Below are 26082 nucleotides of genomic sequence, written 5' to 3'. Positions count from 1 at the left end.
AATTTTTTTTCCTTAAAACTGCCATAACTTTTTTTAAAAATAATTAAATCAATATAATTTCTTTTCTATAGATGCATGATGTCTTTACCTTTCATTTGGTATATTTTGATAATAAATTTAACCCTTATTCTGCCCATAGGAGGGGATTTAAAATAACAACTTTTTTACAAAAAATTAACTTTTTCAACTTAAATTTTGTAAGTGTTCCGGAATACTGACACTTTTCTATATATCTTAAATTAAAGCTAATGTAATATACTTTATTACGGAAAAAAAAAATTTCGGACTTTATTTTGTCTTCACGGTGAAAATGGCTACCGAATGCTATTTTGGGTGAAAATTCTCGATTTTATATTTTATATTTTTAACTTTATAATGCTATAACTTATTGAAAAGTGTATGGATCAATACAATTTTTTTATGAGAAATGACATACATATATATCCCTCTTTCATTCGACATACTTTATTTTAAACAGAATTTAAATAAGGAAATAACAAATCATGTAGCTTTTGGAATAATCCATAAATTTTTTAAAATTAAACACTATCTAAAGATTTGCATCGAAGCGTTTTTTGTGATAGTGATTTTAATCACTGTCAGATATCATTATACTTGATTCAACTATGCCACTTCACCACTGTGCCACGACCTCCTTGTGCTGGGTTTTTTAGTATCATCTTTACATGCTCCAACTACGTCATTATCCTATTCAATTTGAACAAAATTTTTAGAGGATCTAACTTAGTTAACCCATTCCTTAAAATACTTTTATATAATTTTACATATAATTATCACAATTCTTGAAATGACTAATACTCCTTAAGACCCTTGTTTTTCGCAACTCTGCTTTGCCACGTTTTTTTTGTATTAATTTCAATAAAATATAGCAAAAAAAAATGTATTATTGTTTGTATCAATGCATGGATCCCTTTAGAAAAAATTCTGAATTCAACACTACAGGAAATATAAATAGCAGCAAATTAATTTTGAAATTGCCTTTGAAGACTTGCTGAAAATAAAGATACCTACACATTGGTGTTAGTGTTGAATTAGAACTTTTTTCTAAGGAGGGTTCTAAGCATTGGAGCAAGTAGAAAAAACATTTTTTTGACCTAATTTTTATGAAATTACTGCAAAAAAAGTGTAGGCACAAAAAAAATGGTTTTCAGCTCAACATTAAACGAACATCGAATCAATTTTCAAAAATAATTATATTATTAGTCACCACCTTGAGTTTACCTTCATTCAGTACTGACTATGGCATTTGGAGTTAAACGTCTTATATTGCAAAAAAAAAAAAAATTTTTATTTAAATATCAAAAAATATAATCAACAAACCTTTTTTTGTTAAGTGATTAAAAAAATAAAATTATTAAAGCAATTGTTTTACATGGATATATAAAATTGCTAATGATTCCCTTAAAATTAATAAACATAGGACTACCTCGTGATTGCTGCAAACCCTTCAATTTACAATCACTTTATTTTTCTACATATAACAAATATTTTTAATTAACAATGATCTACTTTTGGTTTAAAATTATATTCAATTGGTTTCCGTTCAAATAAGTAACAAGCTTTGTATGGAAGGGTTTTCATGAAAGATTATACATTTTATATGATAACTTATTGTGCGTTAAATTCTAACAAGATTTAAACTTATATGAACAAGAGGTAATGAACTCCTTTAAACATTTTCAAGTCAAATAGACCATTTTTTTTATAGCAAACAAACAATTTAATACTATGCTCGCCTAAATTTATGTTATCGGATCATTGCAAATATACCCTAATAAAATGTAATAAATAGCTAACTTAGTGTTATACACTCGAGTGGTTACGACAGAGGGATAGTTTTTTATAATTGACATATGGTCAATGTATATGATACTTAAACAACGTCACTGCTGTAATAATTGTATTAATATATCAACTATCAGTCCATGTAGCTCTTTGTAACATAAAGGTAATTATTTTCATTATTTTATTATGCGTATCGGACTTGTTATTCTTATTACATCCTATTTCAACACGTCATCGTCCAACTGACACGGGGAAATCAATTATTTATCGAACTCGTAAATATTTTTCAACCCTCATTGTATTTATATTTGACATTTAGTTAACAGTTATTATTATTAATTTGTTACAGAAATTTTAGTAATTGTTCTCTTACAACCAGAATCAGACATTTTACGGAGACTGGGAGCCATATCCTCTTTGGCCGTATTGAATATAAAGAAGTTGGAATGACTAAACCTAATATAATTAAAAAATGTATAAAAGGAATATTCAAAATTGTTTTTACTTAAATCAGATCATATCTAACTCAAAAAAAAAAAATTAAAGACTTTTGTAATTGGACAACGTATGTTACTCGAGTACGATATCATACTTAGAAACTATGACGTACATATAATAGACTGTAACCATACTTAAAGGAGGACACATTTTAAGGGTTCTATTAATCTAATTTTAAAAAATACATAACATTTTCAAACACTTTTTATTTTTGAAAACATTCACTAAACTCCATTGGACCTCATCCCAGATTACTCAGGACTGTAAAGCCTATAAAAAAATATATTATTTTAAATCTTATATTTACCTTGACATATTCTGTTTTTTGTTTGTCTTCGGCTATGCTGTAAATCTTTGAACTTAATTTTGACCCATTTTCCAATAACAATTTTCCGACAAGGGAACACAATAATTTGAAATTTATTTTTCAAATATTTATTTTATAGGGTGTTCAGTAAGTAAGGAAAAATCTGATAGCAGAATTCATCATAAATATTTTTATAAATATGCACCACTTTGTAGAATATTATTTTTTTTTCTAATCGTTATAAACTAGATGAGATTTGAATTAAAAATATTCCACTATTTTTGAAACAAGCAAATTATATTTAGCAGTTTAAATACAGTATATTATTTGCAAAAAACTAATTCTTTGCCAATGAAATTTGTTGAATTAGTATAAATAGACTAATTAAAGACATCAAAATTTTTACAAATGCATATATATATATTTAATAGAGGTATAAACATATTACAAAGAAAGAAAAAATTAAAGAAGGTCAATTGGGGATTATTTTAGTTGATTGATGTTCTCCATACGTTTCAGTCCACCACAGGTCATATTCAGTGCTTCATACCATTATAGCCTGGCAACTGAATATCTCGACATGTTGTTAAAAAAAAATAAACGAACGACAGAAAAAAACAGCCTGATTGATCCGTTCAAATATATTATAAGCCATAGCAGAACAGCTTAATGTTTTATTTAAAAAAAAGGAGGACAAAAAAAAATGAGCAACAAAATAAAAATCAAAAACGTTGTTTTTCACTATTGAAAAATATATACAACATAAGTATACCTTTTTACCTTGGTAATCTAGCGGAGAATCTATGTACAGTCATGTAGCGGCCGATGGTGGTGGTGCCAACTTGTAATTGGTTCGTAGGGAAACTGGTGGACAGATCACGGTTATTATTAGCTTGCAGGTTGCCAGCATCACGGGAGTTTATAACAAAATAGTATCCATTTTTGAAGAACTACACAAGGCTGGTTTGATACGTAGAATCCCTAATGTGTATAGTTAAAGCATAGTAAGTGTTTTGAAGATACATCACCAAAATTGACGAACGGATTTATGAGGTTAAAAATTGAGGGTTTAGGAGAGGCAATGAATTTTAGGACGTATTAAACTAAATGATGTCTTCTATTTTTGATAGGAGAACAACAGCATTCTATTTCAAGGCTGGGGACAGGAGTAGAAGGAAAGGAGCATAAGATTCAGCGTAAGCACGGAGTCATTATTGAATTAAACTTATAACAATGGTATAAGAATGCAAAAAAGAAAAGAAAGGGACCGTAGTCAATCTTAGCGCGAATAATAAAGTTAAAAATTAATAAAAGGAAGGAGGGATGGGATCCTCATGATTTTCAGGTAATACAATAGATAAAATTAAACCAGCGCGATGCAAAGGAAAAAGAACCTGAAAATGAGGAACCATCTTAACTTGGGGTCTAAGTTAAGTATTAGGTAAGTAACAGTATTGGAGGGGAGGTATTGTAACCATGTAATGTAACGATGGAGATATAGATAGGTATATGTTTTCTTGTAAATATAATTAATTGACTCTTTTCAGGAATAGGAGTGAAAAAATAAGAAGGAGGTTTTTGGAGAGGATGGACAAGAAGTTGTTAATGAGAATAGTTACATTGTGATCAGAAGAAAATAGGACGATATCATCGGCATAATAAAGGGAGGAGAAATAAATTAGATTAAAAACTCCTTTGTGTGGAAGCCCGCAAAATGATGAACTAGAAATAAAAGTCCCAGAAGGGAAGGAGTAGTGTAAGAAGCGATGAGAAAAAGTGAGAAAATGAAATTACAAAGGGAAGGGGGTAGTTCAATGACGTTTAAGCGTTTTAAAAGAATAGGGATATGACTGAATCAAAAACGCTCTTGATATCAATAAATACTGTTCTATATAATAGTGATTAAAATCACTATCACAAAAAACGCTTCGATGCAAATCTTTAGATAGTGTTTAATTTTAAAAAATTTATGGATTATTCCAAAAGCTACATGATTTGTTATTTCCTTATTTAAATTCTGTTTAAAATAAAGTATGTCGAATGAAAGAGGGATATATATATGTCATTTCTCATAAAAAAATTGTATTGATCCATACACTTTTCAATAAGTTATAGCATTATAAAGTTAAAAATATAAAATATAAAATCGAGAATTTTCACCCAAAATAGCATTCGGTAGCCATTTTCACCGTGAAGACAAAATAAAGTCCGAAATTTTTTTTTTCCGTAATAAAGTATATTACATTAGCTTTAATTTAAGATATATAGAAAAGTGTCAGTATTCCGGAACACTTACAAAATTTAAGTTGAAAAAGTTAATTTTTTGTAAAAAAGTTGTTATTTTAAATCCCCTCCTTTGGGCAGAATAAGGGTTAAATTTATTATCAAAATATACCAAATGAAAGGTAAAGACATCATGCATCTATAGAAAAGAAATTATATTGATTTAATTATTTTTAAAAAAAGTTATGGCAGTTTTAAGGAAAAAAAATTGAAAAAATTTCGAAAATTAGCGATATTTAAATTTGTAATTTTTTTGGAGGTTTTCCCCTTTACGGGGAACGAGTATATTACATTAGCTTTAATTTAAAATATATATAAAAGTTCCAGACTTTTCGGGGAAATTTTTTCAATTTTTGAAGGTAATTTCTTTGACTAGATACGATTTGTGATCTTTTGACGTATCATTGAAAGAAATCAGTTCGGCGAAAGCTGAGAAAAAGTGGTAACAAAAAAAACACATCATAGTAAAACCAATACCTTCTCAGTTTCGCATTGAAGCTAAAATAAGAAATACATAAAATGTTGAAAAAAATTGTATAGTTTTTTGCCATGTAATACAATGTGACATTATATTATTAAAATAATAAATTTTGAGCTAAATGAGTATTAAGCTATGTGTAATAAATATAATGTATCCAACTAATCCTCATGATTAAATTCTACAAAATTAGAAAAATTGCTATGAAAAAATACTGTATAAAGGCGAATATATTCCAGAGTTATCATTGGTTAAATGTAATACTAAAAACGTACCGAAACAAATAGATATTTGAAACTATGAAGTATGTATAATTTATTATGCTTTGACTACTATGAAAGAGATGAATTTTGATCTTAATTTTAATACCGATGACTATTAAGATGGCTTAAAAAAAATTGTGTTAGAAAATTTTAGTGACATAACAAATTTATGTTTATATTGTCAAAATTATGTATAAAAAAGCAGCGGAAAGAGTAATAAATAGGTTTCTTGTACTTCATATTCTCATAGTAAAAGTTAAGTTTAGCAGAAAAGCAGTCTCTGCGTGGGAGTAATTGTTTTCTCATACAATGTTTGCAATAGAAAAAATTATAATGTATGCACTTACAATTAGTAAGTTTATTGTGCACGTAAACAGATGTAGCCATTGCTAAACGGAATTTTTTATGTATTACATACTCTTGTTTAACTTAGCCCTCCCGTAAAGTTTTTTTTTTCCGTAATAAAGTATATTACATTAGCTTTAATTTAAGATATATAGAAAAGTGTCAGTATTCCGGAACACTTACAAAATTTAAGTTGAAAAAGTTAATTTTTTGTAAAAAAGTTGTTATTTTAAATCCCCTCCTATGGGCAGAATAAGGGTTAAATTTATTATCAAAATATACCAAATGAAAGGTAAAGACATCATGCATCTATAGAAAAGAAATTATATTGATTTAATTATTTTTAAAAAAAGTTATGGCAGTTTTAAGGAAAAAAAAATTGAAAAAATTTCGAAAATTAGCGATTTTTAAATTTGTAATTTTTTTGGAGGTTTCCCCCATTTACAGGGAACGAGAGAAATTGTTTCAATTTTTGAGGGTAATGTCTTCGACTAAATACGATTTGTGATCTTTTGACGTATCGTTGAAAGAAATCGGTTGGGTGAGAGCTGAAAAAAAGTGGTAACAAAAAAAAACACATCATAGTAAAACAATACCTTCTCAGTTTCGCATCGAAGCTAAAATAAATTAATAATTTAAACATAGTGTGCAGGGTAATAAATTTTTTTAAGGCGCTAAATAAAATTTTTCTCACAAAAAGTAATTTTTATTTGTATAATTTAGTAAAATTTCTGAAGAGGCTATATTGTAAGCTGGGGGCAATTACCCCTAGATTTCCAATCAATGCTAATGAACCTTAAATGAAGTGTCCTTACCCATTATAAGAGCTATCCCATTCAAGTGCGCTAGCTGGTCTAGAAGGTGGTGATTGGANCAATTTTTGAGGGTAATGTCTTCGACTAAATACGATTTGTGATCTTTTGATGTATCATTGAAAGAAATCAGTTTGGTGAGAGCTGAGAAAAAGTGGTAACAAACAAAAAAAAAAAATCATAGTAAAATTAATATCTTCTCATATTCGAATCGAAGCTAAAATATTTTAACATAAAAAAGATATGTTTTGTCTTATCTGTTATGGTAATAAGAATGATATTTTAAACATCGGTGAAAAAAAACTGTTTGCCTTTATCAATAAATTTTTGTTTCGTTGTTGTCAGTTAAGTACTGTTATCACTCTTCTGTCATGTGCTTTTTTCCACAGAACAATTTTTTTAAACATTAGAATAAGTTGTGAAATTTAAATTACTAATGGGTTATCAAAAATCTAGTAAGTTCTTTACTATTATAACTTTAATCAACTTTTTTATATGAGCATTATAAAAAATTGTTTATCTTTTATTTTTATTTTAGATAAAACGAAAAATCGAAGAGCATTATTAAAATGGAAAAAAGGTACTTAGATTTTATTAAATCTAATTTGTTTTATAATATCTAAAATTACCAAATGACTGAACTTTTTGATTATCTATGTTTTCATTGTGATTTTTTCAAAAGTTTTTATTTTTTATTTTATGCATGTGTTAAATTATCTATTACATAAAAAATTATTTAAATATATAGTTTTAATTTTATTGTGGCCTTGATGAACTGTTCATTTTCAAATTAAAATGTTTACTTTTCAATTTTAACAGATAAGAAAAAGACATCTTTGAATTCAATAGCAGAGAATAAAAAAGATAAAGAGCAACCAAAAGATGAAACAAAAATAGAATCAATAACATCATTAAAGGAAACATTAGCAGATTTTGTGAAAAGAACTGAGTCGAAACAAGCAAATTTTGTTGAAAGTGAAGAACATGAAGAATCTGGGTATAAAAATGTTGTTAAATTAGACAACAAGTCTTTTAAAGATGAGTTTAGAAAAGTAATTTTATTTATCTAACTACTCAGATATATTTTATTAAATTATAATTTATTTTTAGGTAGTTAATGCTGCTGATGTAGTATTAGAAGTAGTAGACGCTCGTGATCCACTTGGTACAAGATGTACTCGTGTTTTAGAGTCTGCTCAAGAATTGGGAAAAAAACTTGTTGTTGTTCTAAACAAAACAGATCTTGTTCCAGCAGAAGTAGTTCGTAATTGGTTATCCTATTTCAGAGGACAGTTAGGAACACCTGCTTTACCATTTAAAGCTAGTACTCAACAAGCTGGTTCTCGTATAGGCCATAGGAAAATGAATAAATGCAAAAAAGACACTGAAAAAGCTATAAGTCTTTGTGTTGGTGCAGAGCTTATCATGACTCTCTTAGCAAATTACTGTCGTAGTGATAAGATGAAAACATCAATTGTTGTTGGAGTTGTTGGTTAGATATTTTTTTTCTGATTATTTTTTATGATTGTATTCTCACTACTTATTCAATTGTAATATTTATTTTTATCATTTCATAATCCATACAGGTATGCCTAATGTTGGCAAAAGCAGTTTAATTAATAGTTTGAAAAGAGCTAGAGCATGTCAAGTTGGTGCTGTTCCAGGTGTAACAAAGTTAGTAATGTTAAAACCTAATTTTATCTTATATATACTTAAAAGGTGATTCTTTTAACATTAGCTACTCAATTTCTCTTAAAATAATAATAATGTTAATAAAATTATTTTTGGTATTTTTATTTCATATATTGCTTGATTAATTAGTTTTTAATCATTTTTTTAATTCATCCCTTATACCTATAAGAGTGTCGATTTTTTTAATTATATTTAATAATTTATTAGATCCTAAATTTCACATTGAAATGGTGTGTTGCAATACTTTGTAATGAGGCTATCTTTAACTTAAAACTCAATTTATATTTAAAAATGATGTATTGAGCAATTGTTTGACCCATACTTGAAAATATTGTGTTGCTGTTAAGAGTCCACATACACAAATTTTTGCTGGATTTATATTATATTCAACATAGTTCTCACAACTATACCTCTTGTTTTTAAAAAACTTAATTTGATTTCATTTTCAGATCATAGAGATGATACAGGCTTAAAATGTTTAAACAGGCTGCTTAATAAGAAAATTGACTCACCCTACCTCCTGTCTTTAATAAATATAAAAGTTTCTCTGAGGAATTTCAGATCCTTTTCACTCTTATACTCTAATAATAATAACTATTTGCTTAATGAACCAATAAGACTTATTTAAAATAGGGTCCTGCTTACTCTCACTATGTATTTTAATACCAACTAAATAGCTTATATTTAATTATTACATTGTGAAGTTAAAAAATTAAAAAATAATATATATTTTCGTGTTTTGTTATTTCTTTTATTTGTATTGTATTGTAATTATGTTAGGTTACTTCGCTAGATGACTTAATTATTAACAGGGCTATACCTGTTAATCTTATAAAATAAAATTGGTCAATAACAACTTTTAACCCATTATTTCAGAAGTTATCACTATTTTTATAAATAGGTATGAGAAGGTTGTGTCTAATTATAAATATTATTATACACATAACCTTCAGTCTATATTTTTTAAAATTGTGATAACTTAAGTAATAATGGGTCAAATTTTGTTATTGACCAGTTATTTTCTTAATTAGATCATTTTTTATTTCATAGCTAGTTGAATATGTATGTTGCTATTTAAAAAATATAATTAACATTCATAAGGGATGAATTAAAAGAATAATTAATAACTGCTAAATTAAAAAATGTGTGAAAATAAAAAATACCAAATATAATTTCCTGAACATCATAATTTATTAGAGAAATATATATTGTTTATATTTTCTACTTATTAACCAAAGCCTTTATTATTTAAATTTAAAACTTTATTAAATTAACCTTTATAAGGTTTAAACCTTTATTTAAACTTAATATTTAATTACACTGACCAACAAAGAAAATGTTTTGGGCTCAAAATTGACTGATATTAGTTTATTTTGGACTGTTGAATACGAATATGACAATAAAAAATGTTTTAGTTTTTGAGATACAGTTTCTCAATTCCATTAAATATGCTGAGTATAAATGGCAAATTTGTGCTGTTTTCAAAGTTATTGTTATACTCCTGGGATTGCAATTGGGTTACACCAAGCACTGCTGCTTTTTACGCATGTGGGATAGTAGAGATAAGAACTCTCATTACAAAAAAGTTGATTGTCCTTCAAAAATCAATCCTTGGGACAAAAAAATATAGAAAGAGCCTTTGGTAGATCCTAAATTTGTACTTATACCGGCCTAACACACCAAACTGGGACTGATCAAGAACTTTATAAAAGTTATGAATTAGCAAAGATTTCTATGACTGAGTTATGCTAAATTCAAAGATGAAAATTTTGTTGGACTGTAAATTCATAAAAAAAATGTTAGAGATACAAAAACTGATAAAATATTGAAGGTAAAAGTGAAGGCAGCTTGGAGAGCATTCAAAAAAGTGATGTTTGCATTGCTTGATAACAGGAAAGACAGTATCTATCCTCAGTTTGTAAAAAAACCTCCTTGATATATACTGTGCTATGGGTTGTAATGTGTCGTTAAAAATTCATATTCTCCACTCCAATTTGAATTTTTTTTGAAAATTGTGAAGTGATTAGTGATGAGTATGGCAAATGATTTCATCAATGAACCAGCGATATTGAGGTTGTTGGAATAAATCAATGCTGGTAGACTACTAATAAACTGTTTGCAGAAATATTCTCAAGTTGTTGTATAAGTGACAGGACAAAAGAACATGTTCCCATGAATTCACCATTTGAAGAAATTTTTATTTTATATATGAAATTCACAATTGTTCAATAATACAGACACTATTGAATATAATAGTTAATTTAAACAGCTCATTTTAGAATAATGTCTATGTATTATGTATCTTTAAAATGGTAGCTAATAAACATTTATTATTGCCATATTCATTTTTCTCGACCCAAAAATAATCAGAAATATCTCAATTGAGTTAAGAAACATTCCAATATTTTTTTTGTTGGTTAGTGTTATTAAATAATTCATTAAAATTAATTATATATTGATCATATATATATATATATTTCCTATGATAATATTTAGACGGGTTACCACAAGTCAACTTCAATGGCTGTAAACACTATATCCTTATATATAGAAATCAATGAAAAATACTGTACTTAATTTATTATAATATCAATAATAAATAAAACTAATTTTATCAAAAATATTGCTAAATGGAGCAATATATTTTCAAAAACAAAATAATATATAAAAGCTGTATGTTAATGAATTGAAAATAAAACATTTATACTACTTATATTTTCTCAAATATTTAAGATGTCAATATTTATTTTATTTAGAAATATATTTTATCATTTTATTTTGTAAAAAAACTTGAAGGAACATGCAAGAAATTCAGTTGGACAAGCATATAAAATTATTAGATTGTCCAGGGGTAGTATTAGACAAAGAATCTACTACAGACAGTGTGGCTTTAAAAAATGTTGTAAGTTCAGGAAGTATTGAAGACCCTATTACTTGTGCTTCAGTTATTATAGGGCGTGTTACAAAAGATCAGGTAATTTTACTCAACCAAAAATCAATATATTAATGATAAACATTACAAAAGTAGAGCTAACAAGCATTTCAAAACATTTTTTAAGAAAAACTAATTTTTATCAAAATTTGTTAAGATGATAATAAGATAAAATAAGATTTTGATAAATTTTACAATTATTATTTAAGTATACTATATAACAAAAAATAAGTTTAGTAAAGAAATGTCTTAAAGAATTATAATTTTCTCACTATACTAATGAAATTTCTTATATTTTTCTTCCAAGTCTCATAAAAGAGAAAAAATTATGAAGAAACTCTACAGTGATTAAATTTTATTTAATAGATGCAAAAATTATATGGTATTGGGCAATATGATTCATGTGAACATTTTCTATACTTAAAAGCAAGGAGATTCGGCAATATTGGCCGAGGAGGTATTCCTGATATTTTTACATCTGCTCGTAGTCTAGTTGAGGATTGGAATCGGTATGTAAAATAGTACTAATCATTTAATTGTTGACATTTATGATAATAATATTTCAAACTATTGTCTTAAATAATAATTTACCACTTACTAGAATTATTAATAATTTGTGTTAAATATTATTGAAAAATATATATACAGAGTGATCATAAACCTCTTAGTTATATAAAAAATAAAATAAATTTCAGAAAATTTTTTTTTTTCTTTTAGCTTCAATGGGAATCCGAATAAGCATTAATTTTACTTTGATGTGTTTTTTTTTTGCCGGTCACCACATTTTTAATGATACTTCAAAAGATCACATATTGTGTCTAGCTGAAGACATTGCCCTTAAATATTGAAAAAAATTAACTTGGCTCTGTAAATGGGGAAAATTCCCCCAAAAATTACAATTTTTTAAAATCAATAAATTTTGATATTTTTGTAACTTCTTTTTCTTAAATTGTAAAACTTTTTTTAAAAATTAACAAAACAAAATATTTTTTATATATAATTACCTTAGTTATTTCTCTTTCATTTGATATAAATTTGTTTGAAAATCTGACCTTTTACCCTCTCAAAGGACATTCAAAATATCAACTTTTGCACAAAAATTTAACTTTTAAGAATGTTTTGGAAATACACCAAGCTTTAAAAATATTTTTAAACAATGCTTGTATTACGTACTATAAGTTAAAAAAAAATTGTCCCTATATTTATCTTCTAAGTGCAAATGTCTGACATAGTTAATAAAACATGAAACTTTTGTGATAAAATTTTCAATTTCATATTTTTATTTTTGTACTTTAAATTGCTATAACTTTTTAAAAAATGTATGGATCATTACCAATTCTCTTCATACAGAAAGGTTCAATACTTGAAACATACAAATTTTTTATATAACATACAATCATAGAAGTTTTTCAACTTAACTTTTGAATATGTTCCTGAAAATCTCTGAGCATTTAACATATGTTAAATTAAATCTTATTTTACATACTATAAGTCAAAAAAAAAAAAATTGCCTAACGATTTTATTTAGTATATAAATGATCCACAAAGTTAAAACAATATTATACAATATAAACTAATATTTGATACCATAAAAAAATTGTAAAAAAATTCAAAATGCTGTAGAAACGTAACAACTAAAATATAATAAGAGTTTTTGGTATTAAAATTTTTCTTTAAAACCTATCTGTAAAATGGATATCTTGAAATCTTAAAAATAATGTTAGTAAAAAAATGATTTTTTGTAATTGTGAAAATATCAAAACTTGTTTTAAATATAGTCCTATATAGTGTAAAAACTGGTTAAAAAAAAGTGCAAAATGTTATTTAGATAATAAGTTATATGAGTTGTTTGTTAGATCTGTACCATCCTCAATATTTTTTTCAAACAAATTTTTTTTTATTTTCAATGGGATCTCAAATTTTAGAGTCTTGGATAAAATAATTGATTTTTAAAAAAAGTTATGAAAACAAAAAATTTGTGAACAAATAAAATGTTAATTTTTGGACAAATATCCCTGCTGATGTTAAATAATATTTAACACATATTTAATGATTCTATAGTTACACCAATTTATTTATATAATCATTATCATTCTATGTTCTTTTCTAAGAAAAGAAGTTAATTCAAAGAAAAAAATATTTTGAACAAAGAATAATATATCAATTTCTTAAATTTATTTATTTAATTTAATTTAAAATATCTATTAATTTTTAAAACATTTTTTACAATTTTTTTGGTAAACCATTTTTCTTTGAAATTAACATTAAATTATTGATTTTCATTTTGTTTGGATATATTTTAGAAGTAAAATAATGTTTCATTAAGTAAAAATAACATACTTTTGATGTCTTTTTGTAGTTTTTAATTCTGATGTGAATAATTATTTTTTAGAGGTAAAATAAGATATCACACATTGCCACCAGAACATGATATAGTCCATTTAAGTGCCAAAATTGTTTCTGATACTTCAACAATTTTTAATTTGGAAAATATACAGCGAGTTGAAACTGAATTTATGGAAGAACTTGAAAAAATTCAACCAGATTTATCAGTTGAAGGTACTCAAACAAATAAAATGGATATTGATGGAAAACAAATGATAGTAGTAGATGATGTACAAACAAAAAAGTCTGGAAAACTTAGATGGAGAAAAAAGAAGAAAGTAGAATCATCAGATAAAAAGATAGATATTCAACCTGGTGTATTAAGATTAAAAAAATTACAAAAAGAAAATGCTAAAAAACAGCGTAAGATAGCTTCTAGATTAATTAAATGTGAAGAAAAATTAATGAATATTGATTTGTAAATATAGATGTTTTAAAAACAATTTTTATATTTTTTTTGTATCCTACAGTTTTTGTAGTAACCATAATTTATCATCTTATACACTAAATGGTTAGGTGTATAGTTCCAACCAGTCCTGCTCTGCACTAAAAAATCATTTTAAAAAAATTTTAGCTCCTAACCAAAAATTTTATTTTAGTTGTGCTTATGACAATTTTCCTGTTGTGTTTATGCACAATAGATATGGCCATACTTAAATTATTGATGTACAAGTATATGGTTATTGATATTAAAATCTGGGCTCAATAAAAAAATTTTATGAACGGGACTGAGATATATGAATGTAAATTTAAAGCCAACTCTAGGGTTTTCAAATTATATATGTAAATCTAAATCTATAAATGATAAAGTTTAGATTTTTTTTTAACTTATACATTTTTTTGTTAGAAAAGGAACATTTGTATAACAATAGACTATAGACATAAATATAATTATGCCTATAGCCTGAATATATTTGTTTTAATTAGTTAATCATAATGTGACAATTCTGGAAGTTGGGGAATTTTAAAATGGTCAGAGAAATCATAGTAATGTTAAAGATTTTTTCATGAAATGACTCAAATAAAATTTATAAATACGGACTCAAGTTATTAGTATTTAATATTTTTTACTTTATGTAATTAAAGTAGTTTCTAAAAATTGGATAATTAATTGTTTCAATTCACGAAATGCCTCAAGTGTAATTTGTTATAATTATTTGAAACAGTTAAAACTGATAATCTTCGACATTCACATACTGTGATATTATAAAATATGCTACCATAGTGTGATTAGTAACTATGATATTAAACAAAAAAAACTATAATGGTTCATATTTCAAATATTGAACTAATATCGGTCAACTTCTGGTATCAAATAATCTAAATTATATAAAATTCGTGATAATAGACGTTTTAAGAAATGTCGGAACATTATCAATTCATTGTAGAGGTGTTTTCCTATTTGGGATCTAGCCTTTTAAAAAATTGTAAGCGAAACAGGACTTTTTCAATTGTTTGTTTTTATTTTATCAAACACTGAATACTATTTTAATATTCAACTAATCCTTAGAAACAGCTACAGTACATATTTTAGTAAACCCAGAAAAATTTCTTTAGTTGTTATCTTACAGTGTAACAAGCTACAAGTAGTTCAAATGAATATAATCATTTCAGAATTCATAATATGGTTATAAAAAATATCACCGCGTCAATATGTAGAAACCTAACCTATAACTATTGTATCTGTAATGCTGCACTTTACTTTTCGGTTCATAGCCATAGAGGTGTGTTATTACTATTATATTTAAATTCGCCTTTATTCAATGTTGACCATTTTTCAGTGTTAATTATTAAATAATCGTGCAAAACACAGTATATAAAATGTCTTTTATACCCGGTTCTTTGGGTTTTGATGAATTCGGTACGCCGTTTATCATCATAAAAGATCAACATAAGCAGAAAAGACTTACTGGTATCGATGCATTAAAGGTTTGTGGATCATTGATAAATATTATTTATTCCTTATTTTTTTACTTAAATAAATTCTATAGCAAATATTTTGCTATCAAAAATATCTGATGTATATGAGATTTTTTAGATTTAATTTTTCGTGTTAGCTATTGGTTTATTTTGAACGTGTTATGACACATGTTTGTTCATGTATATTTAATGTGTTATTCTGATGCTTTTAAACTATCCAATAATTTTTTATCATATTTTTGGAACTTAAAATAATTTAAAGTATTATTCATTTTTTTAAAGTCTCATATTATGGCAGCACGGTCTGTTGCGAAAACCTTAGTTACATCTTTAGGTCCAAAAGGCCTAGATAAGATGATGGTATCCTCAGATGGTGAAGTAACTGTCACTAATGATGGTGCTACCATACTTAACATGATGGATGTTGATCATGAAATAGCTAAACTTATGGTACAATTATCACAATCTCAAGATAATGAAATTGGTGATGGAACCACTGGCGTAGTTGGTATGAAGTATATTATTTACTTCTATTCTATTGCTACATAATTTAATTGATTCCCAATCATTTATAGTGATTGCTGGTGCATTACTTGAGCAAGCTGAACATCTACTTGATCAAGGTATTCATCCTATTAGAATTGCTGATGGTTTTGAATTAGCTGCCCAAAGTGCATGTAAGCATTTGGACTCTATTGCCGATTCATTCCCTGTTGATGTCAATAACTTGGAACCTCTTATTAAAACAGCTATGACAACTTTAGGATCAAAAATGTATGAAAAGCTATTTGTACAAATTTATATTTTCCTTTAATTATTATAATGTATCCATAAGGCTAACATTAATTTAATTTGTATATAGAGTAAATAAATGTCATCGTCAAATGGCTGAAATAGCGGTAAATGCTGTATTATCTGTAGCAGATTTTGAAAAACGTGATGTCAACTTTGAATTAATTAAAGTTCAAGGAAAAGAAGGTGGTAGATTAGAAGATACTATTTTAGTTAAAGGTGTTGTTGTTGATAAAGACTTTTCTCATCCTCAAATGCCCAAGGTAAATTGAACCTTGGAATAATTTTTCTAATAATTAAATGAATTATGAAGTAATTTGAACTCATTAATTTTTTAACTAGGAACTTAAAGATGTCCACTTAGCTATTCTTACCTGTCCATTTGAACCTCCAAAACCAAAAACAAAACATAAATTAGATGTTTCATCTGTAGAAGATTATAGAGCACTTCGTAAATACGAACAAGATACATTTAATGAAATGGTGAAAAAAGTAAAAGATGCTGGTGCTACATTAGCTATTTGTCAATGGGGTTTTGATGATGAAGCCAATCATTTACTACTTCAACATGAATTACCTGCTGTACGTTGGGTTGGTGGACCAGAAATTGAGGTAACTTAACAAAATTTTTGAACTAACTTTTTTTAAATAATTTATTACACATGTAAATTCAATTAAAAAAAAAAAACGTTTAGTTGATTGCTATTGCTACTGGTGGAAGAATTATTCCTAGATTTGAAGAAGTTTCTAAAGAAAAACTTGGTTATGCAGGAAAAGTTAGTGAACTTTCATTTGGTACTACTAAAGATAAAATGTTAGTTATTGAAGAATGTAAGAATTCAAGAGCTGTAACTATCTTTATTAGAGGTGGAAATAAAATGGTAAGTTAATAATTTTTAAAAATAACCAATTGTTCTAAGGTTGTTATATGAATAACTTAATTTTTCCTATTATTTAGATAATTGAAGAAGCCAAGCGTAGTATTCATGATGCTTTGTGTGTTGTACGTAATTTAGTACAAGATAATCGTATTGTTTATGGTGGTGGTGCAGCTGAAATTTCTTGTGCTATTGCAATTTCCTCTGAAGCTGATAAGATATCTTCAATTGAACAATATGCTTACCGAGCTTTTGCAGATGCTTTAGAAAGTGTTCCATTAGCATTGGCTGAAAATAGTGGGTTATCTCCCATTGATACTTTAACTCAAGTAAGGGCCAGACAGATCAAAGAAAAAAATCCAGCCTTAGGAATTGACTGCATGTTAATCGGAACTAATGGTAATTATTGTTCATTTTTTATTTGTGGTAAAAAAAATTTTATATTTTTAAATATAACTAAAAAAGATGTATATTTTTTAAATTTTATTTGAGGTATATTATAAAATGTGGTATTATATATATTCAATTTTGTAGAAAAACTAATTTAAAGAAAAAAAAATGATTTAGTCTTAATATAAATTATGTTGCTATGATATTGTGTTACTAGATTAATTCTGACTTTACTTGATTTTTTTTCAGTAAGAAACAATGGCTAATTTGTTTTGAATATTTAAAAATGCAATATTTTAGTATATCACTACTCAATTATAAATATGATTATTTATATTTTCTTACATTCCATTAAAATAATTCAGTTGCTATTTAATTATAATGTTATAATTCATTATTAACTATTCTTGTAAAGTTATATTTTAAAGTTATTAAATAAATTATATATTTTGGCGATTTTCGCAGAAATGTTTGTACATTTTCTTTAAATTTTTAGTATTATATTTCATTATTATTTATTATTAAATTTATATCTCATTATAATAATTATTTATTTTCAGATATGAAAGAACAAAATGTCATTGAAACTCTTCATAGTAAGAAACAACAAATTATTTTAGCAGCACAGTTAGTTAAAATGGTGTTGAAAATTGATGATGTAAGAGTTCCTGGAGAAAATTATGAGTAGTTTATTATAAATTTATCACACTTAATTGTTTTCTTATAATCAGTCCTTTTTTTCTTATTTCATAATTTACATGTGTTATGTAAGTTAAGGAAAAATTTTATATTAATAAACTTCACTACTAATCAGTTAAAAATTTATATTTTTAATTAATAAACTATAATGCTAACAGTATGTTAAATTAACAAATAAAACATCGAAATTGGTGTAGTGTCCTTTATTGTAATACACAAAATGGTACTTTTCGTTCTTTTACATCAAACTCATCATTGCCTTCTTTCACTCCTTCGACATTCACACCAGTGCCCCCCAATATGCCTGGAGGGCACACTGTTTGTCATCTCATTGCTAGTGTTGATACCATTGGTGGTCTTACTGGTTTATTGTCAAGTATACGTTCCAATTCAGCCATCACATTAGCATTGAGTTTAGGCAGCAACTAAAAAATTTATTTATATTATATTTTTTACTGTAATCATTAAATTGTAATAGAAATGTTAGTTTTTTATTTTATAAATAACATTTTAAACAAATAAAAATCAATTTTTATAACAAAATTTAATATTAAACAATTTTTTTCTATACCTGAAGTCCATGTAAAGCATGATAAAATTGATGTGTTGTAGCTGCCCCTAATAACAAACACTGAACACTTTCGTTTTTTAAAGTCCATGCTATACTAAGCTGAACAAGACTACAACCCAAACGTTCAGCTATTAATGAAATTGAACACAAAATTTCTTTGGTACTTCTAGAAGAAACGCTCTGTTCCTAAAAGAAAATTAGTTAATCATTCAAGACGCAGATGAATTAGTTTTAACTGACATCTCTCAAAACTTTCGTTTCGGTTAATTATAAAATACAATTTCCGTCACATTCTGTAATAAAAAGAAATTGAGCAAATCTACTTAGAATGTAATCTATGAATTTAAAAATTGTTTAAAATAAAGCGTCATTTTTCGGGTGGATTTTAAGTTGGAAGATATATCAGTTAGATCTGATTCACCAATAAATATACACGTATTTGTAACATAGATAACGCATACTTCTTTATTCGAAGGTTTTCGATCATCTTGACTCCAACTTATGCTCAAAGATTTAGCCTAAAATGATAACTAGTATTAGTTTACTATCACTCTAGTACTATTAATATTATTTTACCCACCCTGTTTGCGGCGTTTGCCCTGTATCTCAACGATTCTTTCAATGATGGCATGAGACCCATTGCCATTGGCGACCAAGCCATTAAACCAACACCTGTTATACAACTTAATCAAGAACAATTACTTTTGTACCTATCTAATGATTATACATACCAATTTTATTATAAAGCTCAGGCATGTAAATTTCTACTTTTTCCCTACACAGCATATGATACTCTGCCTGTTCAAGAATAGGCGTTGCGCAGTTGAGTTGTCGACACGCCGTGTACATTTCGGTGATATCAATTGGTGACCACCTGGCTGTGCCCCAATACATAATCAGTCCTTCAGAAACTAAGAAGTCCATTGCTCTCACCACTTCTACGTTGAAATTAAATCATAAGAAAACATTACTACTAGTTATATTGACTGATTTTCATCTGTGTTACCTTCTAAAGGACACATTGGATCAGCCTTTTGAATCAACACTATGTCCACGTAGTCTAGTCGCAGGCGAGCAACTGACGACCGGACTGATTCGATTATGTGCTTTCGAGATAATCCGCGTTCTTCGGATCTATGGATAATTTATTATTAAAAAAAAAAATATCTCGACAACAGTTGTGTTTTGAACTAAAAAATTCAGATCGAGAGATGTCGACTCACTTGTATTGCCAGTGTATTTTGGTTATAACACTGTATGAAACCCGCTTCCAGTTCTTCTTTTTGAGTATATTCCCCAATTGGATCTCAGCCTGTTCGCTGTTTTGTGGCCCTTCTGTCAAATCGAATAAATTAATTCCGGCATTATACGCAGCTGTCACTACGGCGTCTAGTTGTTCTTCGTTAGTAGTCGTGTTAAACGTAGTCCAAGTGGCTAAACCAATATTAGAAACGCGCAGGCCGCTCTTCCCCAAATTTCGATATCGGAGGCCGGACGTTTGACTCGGAGACAGAGTGGAACAGACACGATCTGCCGAATCTTTGCTGTTGGCTGCTTGTAGCTTGGCACACAGCTGCTCTGTGGTGCTGCCCAAGTCTGCCATACAATCCAAACTGGCAATCGGTGCCTTGCATCTGTCAACAATATATTTATGAATTTTGGGCTGCTTATACATAATAAAAAATATTTCAACGATAATCATAGAACACAATTTTCACTTTTCAGTAAAATTTAAAAAACGTCATTTGCCGATTATTTGATAATTCAGATAAAATGTTTACTAAATAATCGTATACACTTTGATCAATACAACAATAGAGTCCAAAACCGGCCAAAAGCCATTAACATCAATTCTAAAAATAATCGACAATCCTAAGAGTTGGAACTACGTGTTTAATGGCAATAATATAAGCACTCGTACTTGTAATTGGCGTCTGAATAAGGCAGCGGCTTTGGTCACATTAGGGCGTTTAATTGCAATTGACGTATTTAGAACAATATGTTGCCATTTAACGTCTCAGCAAGTACATTAACGCATACCGGGCAAACACAATTGCTGTACCTCTAAATAGATCCCTAGATCGACAAGCCCTCAACGTAATAACTTAACAAGTATTGTTTTAAAACCGCAAAATAACTAGTAAATTATTTGTCATTGCCCAACTAGACGAACTTATGTCAAAAACTATTGTAACTTTATAAAAAATAATTCATCATACACTATATATTAACACATTACATTAGAACTTTTCATTGTGTTTAGTTTTTAAAATTTTAGTAAAATATTAAAACTACGAAACTCATCAAAAGACTTATTAAAGTTCAAAAAAAAATTATGGATCTTATCAGATAGGTGTTATTAATACTGTTAATATTTCAATTTTTCGCGAGCAGCTCTCAACCACTAACTATTTCTGAAATACTGTCCAAAAATATGAAATATTAATTAATTAAACAGAATTCTTGAAATAGGAAGAAACTCGAAGTGATTATTACAACGAAATTTTTTTTATTTAATCGTTCTCTCAAAAGATATCTAAAAACCTATCTGAGCATTTTACCCTACACTTTCTTCCCATTTGGTCATAATGATTAAACATAATATTAAACTATAACTTAAAAAGAACTTACCAATTACACTAACGAAATTTCATCCCGACTCAAAAATCCTATTGTTAAAGGTATTTATTAAAAATAGTATTTAAACCTTAGATAGTCTTATAAATAAACAAAAAATGTCAATTCTTATTAATTCGATACAAGTTATAATTTGTGTTTTATTGTATGTATACTAATAGGTTATTGATTTCTTGAGTTTGTGGCAGACTGCTCGGCGCCTAAGGCGGCGTACACTAACAGTGAAACATATAGTAAGTTCAAAAGGCCCCTACGACTCACCTGTAAATAGATGACTGTTGGGAATCATCTTTTCCACAAGATCCACCTGCGGTTCTTTGTGGTCCACCACTACTGCTACCGTCATTAACGGGAAATTGAAACAACATGATTTCAGTTGTACCTAACCAAAGCCTTTGAAATATCGAAAAGTCCAAAATTTGTAAGCCACGGGAAAAAAAAATTCGCTGAGTAAGAGGCGTCTTTACTTTTCAACTACTAGTTTATTGTTTTGTTGTCGTTAATAGTGACGGGGGCGCGCGCGCGTGTCGCGGCCCTAATGCGTATGACAGCGATGGGCAAAACCCGGCGATAGCCCCGTCGCTCGAATACTGGCTACTGCTTAACGCGCCTGTGCGACGCTTGTCGCAATCCGATTGGCACAAACTCAGAAAACTTAAAAGATTGATCGGCTGATGCGACAGTGATCGAGCTTTCGGCGACCGAGACCGACTGGTACGTTAAAACTTAAACGTTAAGCTCGGCACTGCTTCATTTGTCGACCGAGAGGTCGGTGGTAAAAGCAGCGCCCGCCCACGGACTTTTTTTATAATTAGTTACGTACACCTGTTATACAACCTGTTATTTTAGACACATTTACTATTCACTAATGAGGAATTACTCGTGTGATATTTATATAAATATTGTAAAAAAAAACGATGAGAATACCTCCATGATTAATATTATCGAAAGGTGAGTGATAACGATAATAAAATAGAGGCGCTTACATAGATTGCACTGATCCAGACAGGCTGTCGGCGTAGTGTAGTTCAGCCAGCGATTCTGACGCGGCCGCTGACGCAGCTTGTGCCTGTATCTCTCTCTCCAGTCTTTCGGCGTTACGTTCGGCTCGCTCGGCCCGTTGATGGGCCCACTGCTGTTGCGTATAAAGCTCGTGCCTGGCCGCGGCTTCAGCCATTTCTTTTTTCTCCTTCTTTTCCTCGTCTGTCTGCGCACGGCACGAGCCAGAGCCCGAACCCCAACCGAGCCAAAACTGATGGGCCAGCTTGGTAGGTTCGATCACTCCACGCGTCGTCAATCCTAAAACGTGTTTTTAACGTATAATCCGTAAAAGGTTAACGAGGTCATTGAAAAAAGAAAAACATATATCATCACTCGGCCATTATATCTATCCCGTGTGTTCCGTGTGGCGTCAACGATAATATATTATTTGTATACGGCGTCGACGGCTGACGGATCTAAAAATAAATACATCCGGCTACGAAGAAGGCGATCGCGACAGCAGCCAACAAGGTCCGAACAAAAGTAAATACGTAATTAACAACATCTCAATTTAATTTTCCGAACAAAAGCGTATCAGTCGATCACTAAAAGACTACCAATGTACTCGAAGAATTGCATTTCAACCCGGTCTTGATTACAGTTTCAGCTCACAACAAATGCTGGACGACGGCGGTGGCACTCGATCGTTTACGGGCCACGAACGTTCAATGTATACGCCGCCGCCGTGGCTTGCCGTTTTTAATTTAACGCGCATCCGCACGCTATCGGCAGCACGCCACGTTACGTCACGCGAGGGCCAAAAAGGGACGCGGGGTCATCACATGCCTAAGTTTGTGAGACTTTGGCACTTAAATTTTATTTCGGCAGTGCTTTCTACGTTAAATTAGCATTTTAACCAACTCGGTGGCTACTTGGTATATTTCGGTGTGTGTGCAAGACAATATTAACGGGCCCATGGCATATTATATGAAAAATACCTTGACGTGTGTTGTGATTAAACAGGGCCCAGGGGTTCATTCTCGGTAATTGCGGCACTGGCAGGGTTAGTGCTAGAAATCATAGGACCTTTTTCTCAAACAAAAAAACCTTTTGCGTCTTTCGTTTTAGTCAACGCAAGCCGACTTTAGGTGTACAATTTGATTTTCGCAGAACTAAAGAAACCCCAATCGCTCAAAACATTCAGTTCTAAAATTACACAGTACCGATCACACACTGATCCAAATTCATTAAAATTGGTCAAAACTCGAGAGTTCGCATTAAAAATGTTATTCATGTTTGGACTACTTACATTTAGAAATCGACTTACAGATGAACATTAAGTCACCTACTTCGTGTTTCTTCGTCCGAAATAGAAGCCGATTTTTCCGCGTTGTCACTAGAAGCCATATATGCTCAAAACTAAACAAATATCTATTTATATTTAATTAAATTATTTTAATAACCCTTTTTGTATTATTACAAAAAAAAAAATTCTAATTAAAATATACATTTTGAATGACCTTTTTTTTTTGCTTTCTATGCTCTGGCCCGCTAGATTTTAATTTTTTAAAAATTGGCCCTCTAGTAACTTTGAGTTGCCCATCCCTGTTATAACTTATTGAAAAGTGTATGAATCAACACAAATTTTTTATGAAAAATAATATTTTTTAATAATCCTTTTTTCATTCGACATACTTTATTTTAATCAGGATATCAATAAGGAACTAGCAGATCATGTAGCTTTTGAAATTTTCCACCAATTTTTTAAAATTAAACACTATCTAAAGATTTGCTTTGAAGCGTTGTTTTTTTATAGTGATTTTTATCACTGTCAGATATCATAATAATTGATCCAACTATGCCACGTCATCACTGTGCCCCAACCCCCCTGTGCTGGATTTTTTTTATTAATTTTGCTGTCTGTTTTCACCGTGAAGACAAAAATTAAGTCCGAAATTTTTTTTTTTTTCTGTAATAAAGTACATTATATTAGCTTTAATTTAAGATATATATAAAAGTGTCAGACTTTCCGGAACCCTTTCAAAAGTAAATTTTTTGTGAAAAAGTTGTCACTTTAAATCCCTCCCCGTGGGCAGGTAAAGGGTCAAATTTATAAAAAAATATACCAAATGATAGGTGAAGACATCAAGCATCTATAAAAAAAATTATATTGATTTGTTCATTTTTGAAAAAGTTATGGCAGTTTTAAGTAAAAAAAATTGAAAAAATTTCAATTAGCGATTTTTATATTTTATTTTTATTGGAGGTTTCCCCCATTTACTGTAAACGAGGGAAATACACTGTACAAATTTTAAGTTTAAGAAAAAAGTGTAACATGTAAAAATTAACGTTAGAAAATCAGTAAAAGGTCGCTTTAATATCAAATAATTTAATGTTAGTTTTTGTTATTTTCAAATCACGTTTTTGTAATTGTTTTTTATATTATTATATATGTAATATATTACAATACAATATGATTATTATATATATTATAATTATTTAATTCATATTTTAGTTGTAAAATAAAAAAATTAATTAAATAGATTATCATGACATTATTTCAAAATATTTTATTACTCTAGTAGTTTGTAGGTTCCTTGAAGATATTTTTAATTTTTTAAATAATATGATTATATTAAATGATTTACAACTTAATAAATTAATTAGAAGTTCTTTATCCAAAAATTCATCCACGTCCTCTATTTTTAAATAAAAATTTTTGTTTCTAATAAAAGTTCATCTTCTATTCCTGGGAATATTTTCATTTGTTCTTTATGAGCTTATCAGCCATCTTTTTTGGTTTTTAATGGACATATTTCATTAAATATAGCAAATACAATACATTCTTCATTCTGATACCGTAAATGGTTTAAACACTTTTGCAAATACGCATCTGCAAATTTTCTATCATCAATTCTGTAATTATTTAAAGTACGTACCATATTAATGTCATTAAGTAGAGCATGACTAACATTAGTAACCGGTGTACCAATACATAACATAGTTTTTAATTATAAATGCACTTATTTGCACTATAACATTTTTTCGGTTTTTGATATTTTTAATTCACAACGCAAAAAATATATTTCGAGGCAGTAAATTCATTTTTTCATCAATCTTGTCTGGTGGCATGCTACAGGTTGACCAATTTTTACTCAACCAGATGTAGTTTCTCTAATTTTAATCATCTCAAGGATGGTCTTCAGCAATTCTTTGTTTGCAAAACATCATGACGTAATGGCGAGATTATTTTCTCAAACATATAATTTGTATTCTAAATTAATACGCTTGTTTTATTTATTTATTTCTATGTATTTTTTAAACGTTTAAAAATAGAAATATTTGGTCTAAACGATACATATTATTTTGTCTCGTTAAATGCAGCTTCAATAATCAACATGATATCTACATGC

General features: G+C 28.4%; 3 protein-coding genes across 5 annotated transcripts; 2 read left to right on the top strand and 1 right to left on the bottom strand.

The window, feature by feature from the left end:
* The first annotated feature begins 7120 nt into the window (after positions 1–7120).
* On the top strand, positions 7121–14244 carry LOC126893766 (guanine nucleotide-binding protein-like 3 homolog). The gene is made up of 8 exons (XM_050664247.1): positions 7121–7247; positions 7331–7372; positions 7612–7844; positions 7903–8284; positions 8379–8466; positions 11281–11458; positions 11783–11925; positions 13809–14244. The coding sequence occupies exons 1-8, from the start codon at positions 7229–7231 to the stop codon at positions 14221–14223; spliced, it is 1500 nt and encodes a 499-aa protein (XP_050520204.1). The 5' UTR covers positions 7121–7228; the 3' UTR covers positions 14224–14244.
* A 1236-nt stretch (positions 14245–15480) lies between these two features.
* On the top strand, positions 15481–19023 carry LOC126893762 (T-complex protein 1 subunit epsilon). The gene is made up of 8 exons (XM_050664242.1): positions 15481–15730; positions 16004–16229; positions 16297–16495; positions 16584–16776; positions 16856–17125; positions 17209–17394; positions 17472–17790; positions 18342–19023. The coding sequence occupies exons 1-8, from the start codon at positions 15623–15625 to the stop codon at positions 18467–18469; spliced, it is 1629 nt and encodes a 542-aa protein (XP_050520199.1). The 5' UTR covers positions 15481–15622; the 3' UTR covers positions 18470–19023.
* On the bottom strand, positions 18589–23410 carry LOC126893769 (voltage-gated potassium channel subunit beta-2). 3 transcript variants are annotated; one of them, XM_050664250.1, is made up of 8 exons: positions 22675–23410; positions 20275–20685; positions 20058–20185; positions 19783–19989; positions 19632–19723; positions 19513–19569; positions 19052–19231; positions 18589–18905 (listed from the first exon to the last, which is right to left on the bottom strand). In XM_050664250.1, exons 1-8 carry the CDS (start codon positions 22863–22865, stop codon positions 18804–18806), a joined length of 1368 nt encoding a protein of 455 aa, XP_050520207.1. In that variant the 5' UTR covers positions 22866–23410; the 3' UTR covers positions 18589–18803. The 3 variants fall into 3 exon arrangements, with proteins under 3 accessions (XP_050520207.1, XP_050520206.1, XP_050520209.1); XM_050664249.1 differs by having other exon boundaries at positions 19052–19237; positions 22675–23409; XM_050664252.1 differs by lacking the exon at positions 22675–23410 and adding an exon at positions 21950–22460 and having other exon boundaries at positions 19052–19237.
* Between the last annotated feature and the right edge of the window lie 2672 nt (positions 23411–26082).

Source organism: Daktulosphaira vitifoliae, unplaced genomic scaffold, assembly GCF_025091365.1.
Source record: "Daktulosphaira vitifoliae isolate Bord-2020 unplaced genomic scaffold, ASM2509136v1 Scaffold_1, whole genome shotgun sequence".
NCBI lineage: Eukaryota > Metazoa > Arthropoda > Insecta > Hemiptera > Phylloxeridae > Daktulosphaira > Daktulosphaira vitifoliae.
This window is presented reverse-complemented; position numbering and strand designations above follow the sequence as displayed.